At 36.5% G+C, this 14,623-nt stretch overlaps 2 protein-coding genes across 4 annotated transcripts in view; one reads left to right on the forward strand and one right to left on the reverse strand.

Moving 5' to 3' along the window:
* Positions 1 to 14,623, forward strand: part of LOC100618860 (zinc finger protein 420-like) — a 134,671-nt gene that overhangs the window by 65,368 nt on the left and 54,680 nt on the right. The gene's annotated exons all lie outside the window — the stretch shown is intronic.
* The window catches only part of LOC100618818 (zinc finger protein OZF-like), a 32,199-nt gene continuing 24,595 nt past the window's right edge, over positions 7,020 to 14,623 (reverse strand). For both annotated transcript variants that reach the window (XM_056812574.1, XM_056812580.1), the window contains one exon: positions 7,020 to 14,299. In XM_056812574.1, the coding sequence (XP_056668552.1) occupies positions 12,930 to 14,299 (1,370 nt within the window). In that variant the 3' untranslated portion in view covers positions 7,020 to 12,929. The remainder of the gene's footprint in view (positions 14,300 to 14,623) is intronic.

Consider the following 14,623-nt stretch of genomic DNA (forward strand, 5'->3'; position numbering starts at 1 on the left):
ACATGAATAGGCAGTTTTCAGTTAAAGAAATTAAAACTATTAATAAGCACATGAAAAAGTGTTCTAAATCTCTTATAATCAGAGAGCTGCAAATCAAAACAACTCTGAGGCATCACCTAACAACTAGCAGATTGTTCAACATGATAGCAAAGGAAAGTAATGAATGCTGGAGGGGATGTGGCAAAGTAGGGACATTAATGCATTGCTGGTGGAGTTGTGAATTGATCCAACCATTCTGGAGGGCAATTTGGAACTATTTCCAAAGGGCGATAAAAGACTATCTGCCCTTTGATCCAGCCATAGCACTGCTGGGTTTGTACCCCAAAGAGACAATAAGGAAAAAGACTTGTACAAGAATATTCATAGCTGCGCTCTTTGTGGTGATCAAAAATTGGAAAATGAGAGGGTGTCCATCGGGGAATGGCTGAACAAATTATGGTATATGTTGGTGATGGAATACTATTGTGCTAAAAGGAATAATAAAGTGGAGGAATTCCATGGAGACTGAAACAACCTCCAGGAATTGATGCAGAGTGAGAGGAGCAGAACCAGGAGAACATTGTACACAGGGACTGACACACTCTGGTACAAGAGAACGTAATGGACTTCTCCATTAATGGCTTTACAATGTCCCTGAACAATCTGCAGGGGTCTACGAGAAAAAAGAAAAAAAAAACTATCCTCAAGCAGAGGACAAACTGAGGGAGTAAAAACACCAAGGAAAAGCAACTGCTTGACTACAGAGGTTGAGGGGACAAGATCGAGGAGAGATGCTAAATGAGCACCCTAATGCAAATACCAACAACAAAGAAATGGGTTCCGAGCAAGGACACACGTGATACCCAGATGAATCGCGCATCTGCTAGAGGAGGGGGGGGGGGGGGGGAAGAAAATGATCTGTTTCCAATGAATAATGTATGAAAATGACCAAATAAAATAATGTTTTAAAAACTAATATATATATATGTATATATATATATATATATATTTATATACTCCAAATAACAAATAGCCTATACTCAACTATCTTAATTTATCTATCTGATACAATTAGATAAAATCCTATTCTAAGGATTTTATCAAGGAATGGAAAAAGGGATTAAATAATGAACAAGTACAAATTTCAAACATATTCAAAAGCACAACAAGAAAATAACACCAAAAGCAAAAGATAAACACAACTTCCATGCAAACATTAAACTCATAGATACTACTCTTATCTACTAATACAAAACATTTTACTATCGTAATACATAAACATCAAACTTAGAGAAAAAATTTTAATTACAATAAACACAACACTGCATAAGTTTTACACAGAAATTAAACCAAAACATTAAACTCACTTAGGCAAACTACATATAACAATAGATAAAATTACACATAAGTGATCTATGTACATAAAATTTACACATATACATATAGTACATACATAGAATACTTGCATGTATGTTATACATACACATATATGCACTTCATATTTGCATATATGGTACATATGTGTTACGTATGCATACAGTTAATTTTCCGTTTCTGAATATTGTACGTGCTATTTACATATGTATTTACAATTTTGTGACATCTGATGTTATATGCTATTTGTATTATGTAATGTATGTTGTTATGTATGTTGTAATGTAAGTCAGTATCTTATCTCATCTGATTTATCTGAAATTTTAATCTTTATCTAACTAAAGCCCTATCTTAATAAAATTCTCCTGTCTACTTATATTTCTATACTGAACTAAGGATCTACCTAATTTTTGTTAGTAACTACTTTATAACTATTAAACATTGTTAGTACCTTAGATATACATTGTTTCACTCTTTCACATAGCAAATCAACCTAACAACCATGTTTATGTATTTTTGTTTGTTTTGTTATATTGTTATTTTTGGTATGTTATATTGCTTTGCTAGTGTTACTGTTATGTTAGTGTTATGTTACTGTTGCATGTAATATACGTACCACTACTTCATATTTTCTTTCTCTTCTCATTTCATTTTGCTTGAAGAATTTTTCTTCTCCAACTCCATGGTAGTAAATATATTTATAAATGTTTGTAAATATGTGTAATGTTGTTTTGTGTTAGAATACATTACCCAAAATCTTTTAATTCATTAGTCTATTAATCCTGGGATCATTTTCATTGCAAATTTCTTAAAGTCTTTAAATTTATAAGGTTTCAGTCTTTTAACAATGTCCATTAATTTCCTGTAATCTCTTCTTCATCTGCATTGTCCTCTTCCACTGGAATGATCTTCTCCTTACTGATCTTTCTGACTGCAGACTCAATTTGACTGATGATTCTCACTCTCTACTAGTTATTCTTCTTCAATTTCTTCTTGCTCAATAATTTGTACATTTTCATTATTTATATCATATTCTAATTTTATATGTGAAAAATGATACCATGAATCTCTACCCAAAACTATTACTGAAGATGGAGAAACTAACACAATTGTGTAAGGACCTACCCAACTCTATTATGTTGCTGATGTTTTAGCAAAATGTTTAACATATACCATATCTTCTGGTTTGAAATTAAGGAGAGAATAATCCAGTGGACCAGCTTGGTTCAATACTCCCATAACGTAATTCTTTGAGTTGTTGTTGTAAAGCAGTTAAGTAAGAAGCAAGTTGACAATCTAGTCCTAAGAGAGATGTATATACTGTCTTACAAGTCTTTTCCTGTAGTGGAGCATGTCCAAGGAGCATTTCATAAAATGATACATGTTAATCTGCTATTGTTCTACTCCACAGGTAAAACAAAGCTATGGGAAGTATATCTCACCATTTTAGATGAGTTTCAGCACAGATCTTCCCCACCACTCCTTCCACTTTTGAATTTCTTAGTCTACATAGCTTTTTCTAGATCATCAGATTCAATAGTTGACAAATTAATTACATACACTGGAGCATTCCTGACAGCAAATTTTGAAGCAAATTTTGAAGTTGGGCAGAATAATAAGCAATTGGGCGCTGAGAAGGTCCCAAAGTCTGAGTTAACACACCAGAGGCTACTCCTCTTCGCTCATGCACATATAAAGTAAATGGCTTGTTGTAATCTGGGATGCCTAGAGCAGGGGCAGACATGATAGCCTTTTTCAGATCTGATAGAGCTGACAAGTGTTCAGGCTCTAATTTGAGGGGTTCAGGAACCGAATCCTTTGTTAATGCTATAAGGGGTTTAGTGATTTCCCCATAGCAAGGAATCCATTGTCTACAAAACCCTGTTGCTCCTAAAATTGCTCTCAGCTGTTTCTTAGTGGTAGGAGCACTCAATTTTTGAATGTTCTCAATTTGTTTTGGAGAAATATAACGAGCACCCGCAGTCAAGATGAATCCCAAATATTCTACTTTTTGGAGACACCATTGAACTTTATCCTTAGAGATTTTATGTCCTCTTTTTTGCAATTCCAAAAGAAGGTGTTTGCTATCTTCTTGACATGTTTCTGCATCTGTTGAAGCCAAGAGTAGATCATCTACATATTTGATTAATTTGCTATTTTTAAATGTTATATTGTCTGTGTCTTGGCTCAAAATTTGCTCAAATAAGCTCGGACTTTCGACATAACCCTGTGGCAGCCGACACCAGGTATATTGTGAGCCCTTCCAGGTGAAAGCAAAAATATGCCTGGAGTTTTCATGTATTGGTATGGAAAAGAAAGCTGAACACAAGTCTACTACTGTAAAGTATGTAGCTGTGCTAGGAATAGATGAAATAATAGTATGTATGTTAGAAACTACGGAGTGTCTCTTTATAACGTGATTATTCACTGCCCTTAGATCCTGTACAAATCTATAGATGTGCTTGCCATCGGGCCCTTTTTTTGGTTTTTTAATTGGCAGGATGGGCGTGTTGTATTCAGATTTGCAAGGGATTATTATTCCCTGTTCTATTAATGAGTTAATAACTGGTGTAATACCCTCGATTGCCTCCTTTGAGAGGGGATACTGAGGGATAGAAGGAGGTGGGCTAGATTTAGTTTTTATCTGCACAGGAACAGCAGATTTAAGTAAGCCTACATCAGAAGAAGATGTGGCCCAAAGAGACTCCGGTATATCTTTAGGTATTTCAAAAATGGAAGATTCTTTTGCCTCCTGGTTTTCCGAGAGAAGTACAGGGAGTAAATTTAAAGATTCCTCTGGTACTTCTAATGATAATGAGCCATCTGGGGAGCAGGTTATTGTGGCTCTGAGTTTGCATAGAAGGTCCCTCCCCAGCAAATTTAAAGGGGAGTCAGGCATCAAAAGGAAGGAGTGTTGTACCTCTAGGGGTCCTACAGACACCATTCTAGGAGGAAGTCTTTTAACTCTTTGGGTTATTCCTGATACTCCCATTACATTCTCTGAGCCAATAGAATAACACTGTAAATCAGGTGTTCTCTTTAATACAGACCAGGAAGCTCCGGTGTCTAATAGACAATCATAATAGGTGTTACCCACCTTTAAGGTAACATGGGGTTCATTAGTATGGGGAGGGCAGTGGATAGGGACAATGGGTAGTAGGACATCAGGGTCTGGGAAATCAAAGGTTGTATCCTCTGATTCCTGTGCCCCGGCCCCCCCCCCCGGGCATCATCATTGTGTTTGGGATATTCCTTGGGCACCCCCCTGAAGGGCACCTCTCTGAGGGTCATTAGTACCTCGAGTAATTTTTGGATGAGCGCCATTTCTCATATATTGTTGAGTATTATCATTAAAATTTTATTCAATTTGAGCATTGTCATTAATTTCCCAATTCCTATTTCTATAATTCTGGTTTCTAAAGTTCTTATTTCTATATTCATTATAGTTATTTCCATAGTCATTATTATAATTTCTAGAATTCTGGTTTCTATAACCATTATCATAATTTCTATAGTTATTATTTCTAAAACTATTATTAAACTGTGTATTCCTTCCAAACATCTTAAGAAAGGTTCTACATTCCATCATTTTGTGGCCCTTCTTCTCACAGAAGTGGCAAGTAATGGATTGATAATTGGATTTCTGGAGAGGGGCAATTGTCGTTGGTTCATTATCATGCCCACTTTCTAATTTAGTTATCCTATCTAATTACACATCTCATTTTTTTCTTCATTTCCTCCATGTCATCATTATTTTCTTCCTCCTTTTCCTTGTTTCCCTTTAAAACATATATAGCTGTTTTTCGCAATTCTTCAAGGTCCATACCTGACCATCTTGGGCATTGTGTTTTAAAATAATTTTTAATTACTTTGCAAGAATTGTTTACAAAGATTCTTCTAACTTGTCTTAAACTATTCTCTTTAGTTAAGTCCCAATCTAAGTATCTGTCCCCAAACTCGATAATTCTGTCCATAAATCTGGAGGGTGTTTCGTCTTCCTTTTGCTTAATTTTTTCCAGTTCCATCCACTTATCTGTACTGTCTACACATTCCTTCATGGCCATGAGGATGGCCTCTCTACAACGGTATAGTTGTAGATAATCCTCAGGATTGTTATAGTCCCATTCGGGATCCTGAGATGGCCAATGTGCTGCATTATGCCCCCGGGTTTTGTTGATATGAGCAATTATTTTATTTTTTTCACGTTCACTTAAAAAAGCCTGTAGTAAGCTCTCAACGTCCTTGTAAGACGGATTATACTGAAAAAATATGTCTCCCATCTTTTTTGTTACTAGAAAAGGATCTTGTTCATATGTGGGAATATTTCGTGTAAATTCATTTATTTCTTGGGGAGTAAATGGTATCCTATGTCTTAAAGTCACCACATCCCCATTCCGTCCTATTTCAGGTACTTCTCTTAGAGGAAACAGGCCTCTAGTTGAATTTTGCACCTGTGGGTCAGTTTGACAAGGACAGGTTTCTCTAGGAGGACAAGATCTCCCTTGCATTGGAATTTGGTTTTCTGTAGGAGAAGGAACATGAGAAGCTGGGATTGCAGGGGAAGGGTTTTGGGGATTAAATTCAGACAAGATTTGCACTACACGAGAGAAGCAGTCTGTTAACTGGGCTATAGGGAAGGTGTTTTCCATCTCTATTTCAGGGAAGGAAATTTCCTCATTCAAAGGTTCAGAAACAGGTCTGTTTCTGGTAGAGTGGTTGTTTGCCAATTGATCCTGTAAGAAACTTTTTAGATCTTCTAATTGGGCTTGCATTTTATCCTCAATTTTTCCTATTTTATCTTCCATATTTCCCATTTTATCCTCAATATTTCCTATTTTATTCTCAATATTTCCTATTTTATCCTCAAGTTTTTCTATTTTATTCTCAATATTTCCTATTTTATCCTCAATTTTTTCTATTGTATCCTCAATTTTTTCTATTTTATCCTCAATATTTTCTATTTTATCCTCATTTTTTCTATTTTATCCTCAGTATTTTCTATTTTATCCTCATTTTGTTTTATTTTATCCTCATTTTGTTTTATTTTATCCTCATTTTGTTTTATTTTATCCTCAATTTTTTTATTTTTTCATCTCTAAATATAGTATTGAGGAGTACAAAAATGACAGTACCTATTAATATAAAAATTTGGAGGTATCCTTTATTCCTCAATGCCCCTACTTCTTCAGCTGCCATATAATTGTCAAAGAATGTAGTACTCATTTTTATATATATATTTTGTAATTTCACAAAACACGTGGGGAGCAGGGCAAAGCAACAAACTTTCCACAGGGTTTTTTTTTTTTTCTAATGCAGGAAGTTGTTCCTTAAGGGAAAGGATATTTAGAAACAGTTCTTCCAGCCAGGACTTTAGAGTCCTGTTGCTGAGATTTAAAACAGCTGTTTTCTGTCTATCAGAGTCACACAGCTGGGAAGTATCTGAGGTCCGATTTGAACCCAGGACCTTCTGTCTCTAGGCCTGGCTCTCAATCCGCTGAGCTACCCAGCTGTCCCTTAAGATTAAAGGGAAGAAAAAGAAAAAACTGCTGATTCCAATTTAACTTAAGGAGAAAAGAGAAAAAGTTTTTTATACTCACGTGTTCTAGCAGCTGTGTCTTTAAGCCAAGTTTTTGATTAAAATAAAAGGACTAAGTGGTGAGACGGTATAGTAAAAAGGCAAGGAATTTCAAAAGTTTTATTGAGAGGATTCTTTAGACTCCCGTGTGGTCAGCCACAATGTTACAAGGGAATCACTTTAAAAGACTGATATATATTAATTTAAGGTCGCCAAGGAATCAGCTATGTAATTCCTAAATGAAAACTTAAGTCAGCCGTCAATCTTTTATGGAGTTTAATTACAATAGGAGGAAGTAATTAGAGATAGAGAAAGAGAAAAGGGAGAGAAGGAAATAGGGCTTAAATACCCCTTCTGTTTAGGCTGGGCCAAAAGGCCCAAGCCCTTAGATAGCTGGGGCAAAGAAAAGAGATCAGTCCTTATTACTCACGTGACCAAAATGGAGAAACAGTCTCAGAGGCCCCCACCTTCAGCTTCCTCCAGAGCCAGCTTCTCAGAGTCCACTGCCACCACTCCGACCAAAACCTCAATAACCACCTCTCGAGTCTTCAGACCCCCTATCTTTAAGGAAACCCTCCAAGTTGCCTCCCCTCAGTCCTCACATCTACCAATCACCTGTCCATCAATTTCCCTGTGCCAATGGAGGCTCTAGCTTAACCCAGGACCACCCAGAGGCTTTGCACATGTCTGTTGAAGGTCATATTTTCAAATGATTAAATCTTTGCTCCTTTGCTACAGCCCTTTCTAAATCCTGTTAACCTGAGTAGGGTAGAGATTGGAATAATTAAATTTTGATCTAGGCTGCAGCCCTTACTCAATCCTGTTAGGACTCAATAGGTTGGAGATTGATTCCAAGTATCTCCATTGTATCAATTCTAAAATCAATCATGATTCAAAGAAATTCCTGTTCTATGCTTAAGCATAGGTCAAAGTCCTTTCCATTGTTCAGCAAAAGGTTTCTGTCCTAAAGTAATCTTAAGAAGGGAAGAGAAGGAACCTCCCATGCCAATGGGGTTCCCATTCCAATAGACTATCAGTAAGAAATTTTCCAAGTATGAAATATCCCAATGGTGAAATTTCCAACATTTATAAGTCTAAGGAAATTTGAGGTTTACAATACCCTCTATTGCTTCTTCACTTAAGGGATATCGAGGTACACAAGGAACTAGTCCTTGCTTAGTCCTCATCCTTACTGGAGTAGTTGATTTCAATAAACCTACGTCTGTGGAAGACTTTGACCATAAATCTTCAGAGATATCCTCAGGTATAGGATAGAAGGAATCCAAGTCATCCTCTGTATTGACTGAATCTAAGAACAGCAATGAAAAAGCTTTCAGAGATTCTTCTGGGAGATGTAATGAGATTGTTGCCTGTAATTTACATAATAAATCACTACTTAGAAGATTCATGGGACAGTCTGGTATAAAAAGAAATGCAAACTCCAAAGATATGTAAAAATAGAGATTTGAACCCCGGACTTCAATCCCCAGAAGTCCTTGGCCACTTCCCAGAATGCTTTGTAATCTCACTGAGATCCTCACCTGGGCGAGATCAAAATTTCTATTTAACTGGCTGTAAAAGCCTACTGATTGCTCTTCCTACTTCCACTTCCAAGCAGACATGCCTCTCATGATGTAAGTGAAATTGAATGGGCCTTTCGGCCCTCCTAGGCATGTGCCTTCTTACTTGTGTTTTCTTGAATTCTTAATCTTTAATAAAAGTCTAAAAAATATAATACTTCTAGCAGAAAAACTAATTTTTAATGCCACAGATAGAAGACCTAAAGTAATCATTTTCATTTGTAATTTAGCTACTCTTTCTGATTTTCCAGTAGCTCCTTTTACTTCCATTGTACCAACAGCTCTATAAGTCTTAGGAAGACTTTGCAAAACTGATTTACTGGCTCCAGTACCAATAAAAAGGAGGTTGAAATATTTCTAATACTGGTGCTAGCACAGTAACATCACTACAAAGCTCAGTCATTTCCTGTCCATCCAAGTTTACTTCTGCTTGAACTACATGATATTCCAAGGATTTTCCAATTTTAATTCCATCATCAGCTTTTTCACTACTATCCTTTGTACTTATATTCTCCATCTTGGTATCATTGTTCTCATTTACAATCTCATTATCATTATCCAGTTTACATTTTTCACTAGTTTCCCTTATTTTACATTCAGTAGAATTTTTTACTGAATTTACATTACAATATTCTTTTCACCTAAAATTAGTAACACTAATTATATTATCCTTTGACTCAACCAATTCATCTATTTCTTCATTAATCTTATTACCATTACACTCATTTTCATTTACTCTCAATTCATTATCCCTGGATTTAATTTCAGAAGAACACTGGGGAAACCTTCATAAGGAACATTCCCCTTTTCTCTCATCACCCTTAATCACCTGACTACATTTAGGCCTTGCTCCAGACTTAACCCAGTCCTGCATTGTGCTCATATCTGGTGCTTGAGCTCCCTGGCAACAGGCATTTTGCCACACATTTCCATTATTTCTTCTTGAATAGTTATTATTACACCAGACATTATTGTTGTTATTATAGTTATTGTTCCAATTATGTTGCCTGTTAAATCCTCCATACCTGTTCATTTCTCTTGCAAACTGTTTTAACAGTTTTATTACAGAGGAAACAATGTTGGTGACCTGACCTCCTATCCTTAGGTTTCTGAAAAAAATTCACAAATCACAAAAGGTTCTTGTAGCAATCCATGTCCCATAAAACTGCAACAATCACGCACTAACCCAATTTAGCAGTCTGGACTACAGTAAATTGTCACATCATGAAAGAAAATAGAAAAAAAAATACTAGGTCTCAAAACAAATAGGAAATGGCATTCCCTAGTTTGGCCCTTTTTTTCTATTTCAAGGATAATGGAGCCAGAACAATTGATGTTATATACTTGATATTGAGTATGGTACAAAGAAGTCCTGAGCATTTAACACACGTTAAATAGCCACAACCTCAAGTCTCACACATGATCAAGTCCTTGGACTTCATGCATAGGATGTCATCAATCCCCATAGAATTGGTTTGGATTTTTACCTTTTGTTCTTGTGTGCCACTTTGCAGATCAACTTATGTGCTCCTTTGTGGTCTGTTTTTTCCTTGATTCAGATATATTCATTGAGCAAAAGTCTCATGATAAAAGTTAGTGGCAGGTTGAAATTCCAAAGCTTTTTGGGTAATCATCTATATGCTAGGCAAAAGGACATATTGGTTTAATCTATTGCAAAAAGTAAAATAGTTTTAAAAAATCCTTTCAATATTGGTAATATGTGCTTTAAATATAAAAAGGAGAGAAAAAATCAAATATTGCATCACATGCAGAAAGAAAAACATAATGAAAAAATGTCAAAATTTTATATATTTCATAATTATAGTGGTTAAAAAATAGAGGCTACTTAATGAATATAGTCAATTATTTGTTATCAACAAAAGATACTCATTTTATATGGCTAAAATGAATCCATGAGTCCCTCTCCCCAATTTTAATGTCTGTTGATGTAGTCAATAAGACTTGGAATGGTCCATCATAATCAGGTTCAGTTGACCCAGTATATTTGAAATTCTTTATGTGGACGCTATCACTGGGGTTTAAATCATGAAGCAAGAAGTCTATGGTGCCTGCCTGAACAGGCAGCTCCAGAGTCATGGAGTTCTCTTAATTTCATTTGTAATTGTCTATGTGGTAATGGTTGTATCCCCTCCTAACAATGACATATAGGCAGGGATAAATGGTTGTGCCTGAATAGGTGGGTGTCCAAATAGCATATCAAATGGTGAGATGGGTAAATCACATCTGGGTATACTTCTGAGGGAAAACTTTACACAATTGTACATACTTAGTGTCTATTGCTGATAAATCTTGTAATGATTTACTGGACACCCCATTGGATGATTTGGATTTAATATTATTTACAGATGGTTCTTCATTTAAGAGAGATGGTGTGCACTATACAGAAGCTGCAGTAGTTATCAATTTTGATACTCTCTGGTCAGTTTCCTTACCCACAAATGTACACTCACAAGGTGCAGAACTCACAGAATTGAAACATACCTGTATCATTTCAAAGGACAAAAGAGTCACAATTTACACAGGCTCCTGTTTCACATTTGGCATATGTCACACTGTTGGCATACTCCAGAGGGGATTCTTAACATCAGCTGGAAAATTTATTGCCATCTCAAACCTTATTACTGAACTTCTTTCTGCCATCCATCTCCCCAAAGCCATAGCCATTGTTCACTGCTCTGCACATGGAGGTGGCATTGACACTGTCTCCAGGAGAAATAACCAAGCAGATAAGGCAACAAAACTAGGAGTCTTGGAAGAACCTGAATTAATTTTGTCACTAATAATTACTGATGATTTGGATCTATCCCTTTCCTATAATGACAAGGAAGTAGGGAAATGGAAGCAAAAACTTAAAGTATAAAAGATTAATGGGGTATGGGTGCCATCTGAAGCAAAACGCCTGTTCCCTAGAAGTTTTCATCAACACGTTTGCCAATCTATTAATAAAAATTGTCACTTTAGCACACAGGGCTTCATGGACTCTGTTAAAAGAGGATGGATAGCCCCTGGTAAACTACTATAGCCTCTAAAGTATGTACAGTCTACCCTACCTGTGAAGTCTTTAATCAACATGCCTTTCATGGCAAAGCCTTTGGTGGACGTCCTCTCACTTACACACCATTTAAATATGTACAAATCGATTGTATCTCTATGCCAAAATCTAAACAATATAAATTTTTGTTGGTCATAGTCGATCAGTTGACCAGGTGGACTGAAGCATTCCCTACTGCTCAGGCCATATCTGATATTGTTGCCAAAATCTTTTTAAAAGAAATTATTTCCCATTTTGTCCTCCCAGCACATATTAAATCGGATAGAGGAACTCATTTTGCCAATTCAGTCTTATTACAAATTAATTCACGTTTGGGGATAACTCCTAATTTTCATACCCCCAGCCAAGTTGAAAGAATAAAAAATTTAAAACTATGATTGGCAAAATGTGCATAGAGATTCATTTAAAATGGCCACAAACTATACCTCTGGCCATATTTTATCTCAGAAGCAGACCAAGAGGTGATTTGCACATCTCACCTTTTGAGATGCTATTTGGATATCCACCTATTCAGGCACAAACTGAATAAATAAACAGGGTTTATTTAAGAAAAGAAAAGGAAATAAAAAAAGAAAAAAGGAAAGGAAGGGAAGGGAAGGGAAGGGAAGGGAAGGGAAGGGAATTGGGATGATTTATCTAAAGAATATAAATAACCCTCCCACCAAATTTAGTTGGTAGCTTCAGAGAGATGCTATCTACACTGTCAGTTAACTCTCTAATTAAAAGTCCCAGTACCTATAATGAAATACACTTTAATAACCCAAATTACCCCTTAAATGGTGATAGAGATAGTAAGATTGGAAGATAAACAGGAACAGGACTCAAAGGTAAGGTCTCACTCACAAATGGCTTTAGGTGTCTCAAGCAACTCTGTAGGAATGTCTCAGTCACCATCAATAAGATACACAGGAACATAAAATTGTTAAGAAGGATCACAAGGAAAGTCACAGGAGAGAGAACAGCTAGTTCACCAGGTCCACCCTAAAATATTTGACAAACTCAAACAAGTGCTTAACTGTCTGTTGAAAGAAAAACAGTGCTGTCACTTCTACAGAATTCTGGAACCCTCCTGTTTCTTACTTTGAAGTTGATCCCCAGATCATTTCATCATAACCATTGTATTCCACAATGTGAATTCTCTGATGATGAACAAAATGAGAGCTCTACTGAATGTCATTCCACACCACTTACACTCATAAGGTTTGTCTTCAGTGTGGACTCTGATGTATACCAAGATGGGATCTTCGACTGAAAACCTTTCCACATTTCTTGCATTCATAAGATTTGTTCCCCGGTGTGGATTCTGAAGTACAGAAACTTCAGAGTTTTACATGAATTTCTATCAACATTACTTGAATTCATGAGGCTTACTGCCAGTGTGGACTCTCTGATGTACACCAAGATTGTGTTTACGGGTGAATGCTTTTCCACAATGTTTGCATTCATAAGGTTTCTCCCCAGTGTGGACTCTCTGATGTACAGCAAAAGAGGAGCTCTGCCTGAAAGTCTTTCCACATTGCTTGCATTCATAAGGTTTCTCCCCAGTGTGGACTCTCTGATGTATAACAAGATGGGATCCTCGACTGAATGTCTTTCCACATTGCTTGCATTCATAAGGTTTCTCCCCAGTGTGGACTCTCTGATGTACAGCAAGTTCAAAGCTCTGTCTGAAAGTGTTTCCACATTGCTTGCATTCATAAGGATTTTCCCCCGTGTGAATTCTCTGATGTACAGCAAGAGAGGAGCTCTGACTGAAAGTCTTACCACATTGCTTACATTCATAAAGTTTTTCCCCAGTGTGGACTCTTTGATGAACAGCAAGATTATAGTTATGCGTGAACACCTTTCCACATTGCTTGCATTCGTGACGTTTATCCTCAGAGTGGATTCTCTGATGTACAGCAAGAGAGGAACTCTGACAGAAAGTCTTTCCACATTGCTTGCATTCATAAAGTTTCTCCCCAGTATGGATTCTCTGATGTTCAGCAAGTTTGAAGCTCTGTCTGAAAGCCTTTCCACATTGTTTGCATTTATAAGGTTTCTCTCCAGTGTGGACTTTCTGATGTACAGCAAGTTTGGAGTTATATGTGAATGTCTTTCCACATTGCTTGCATTCATAAGGTTTCTCCCCAGTGTGAACCCTATGATGTACAGCAAGTTCAAAGCTCTGTCTGAAAGTCTTTCCACATTCCTTACATTCATAAGGTTTCTCCCCAGTGTGTACTCTGTGGTGTATAGCAAGATGGGATCTTCGACTGAATGCCTTTCCACATTGCCTGCATTCATAGGGTTTCTCCCCAGTGTGGATTCTGTGATGTAAAGCAAGATGGGATTTCTGACTGAATGTTTTTCCACATTGATTGCATTCATAAGGTTTCTCACCAGTATGAATTCTCTGATGCACAGCAAGAGAGGAGCTCCGACTGAATGTCTTTCTACATTTCTTGCATTTATAGGCTCTCTCACCAGATTGGATTCTCTGCTGTCCAGCAAGACTGGCCCTTTGCATAAAAGTCTTTCTGCAATGATTACTTTCATTAGATTTTTCCTCAGTCTGAATTTTTTTATGTTCAATATGAGATGAATTTTGAGATGCAACACAGTATTCTCTGAAAGCAACATTGCCAGGACCATCAGTCATGAAACTTTTTAGGTCCATTTCTTCAACAGGAAGGCTCACCTCTGTGGGATTCACCTTGATTTCAGGTTTATTCTCTCCTAAAAGAAACAAACAATAAAACATACATATATAGTGACATATACACATATATACCTTCATCACCTTTTCTCCATTATTAGAACATAAACCACTTTATAACCTATTTTCTCAGATAAGAAGTCTTCCAACTTAAATGGGCACAATCCATCCTTTGAAAATGTTATTATATCAAAGCTAAATAAATTTTTTTAAAAGAACCTCCTTGTGATCTCACTGGCTCTTCATAACAAATATGGGATTTTGGACAGGCTAGCTTTATTACATTCTGAACTCAGACCATGACCTCAGAAAAGCTGGATGAGTGACTTGACTGGAAATCCTGG

The sequence above is a fragment of the Monodelphis domestica genome, chromosome 1, assembly GCF_027887165.1.
Source record: "Monodelphis domestica isolate mMonDom1 chromosome 1, mMonDom1.pri, whole genome shotgun sequence".
Classification (NCBI taxonomy): domain Eukaryota; kingdom Metazoa; phylum Chordata; class Mammalia; order Didelphimorphia; family Didelphidae; genus Monodelphis; species Monodelphis domestica.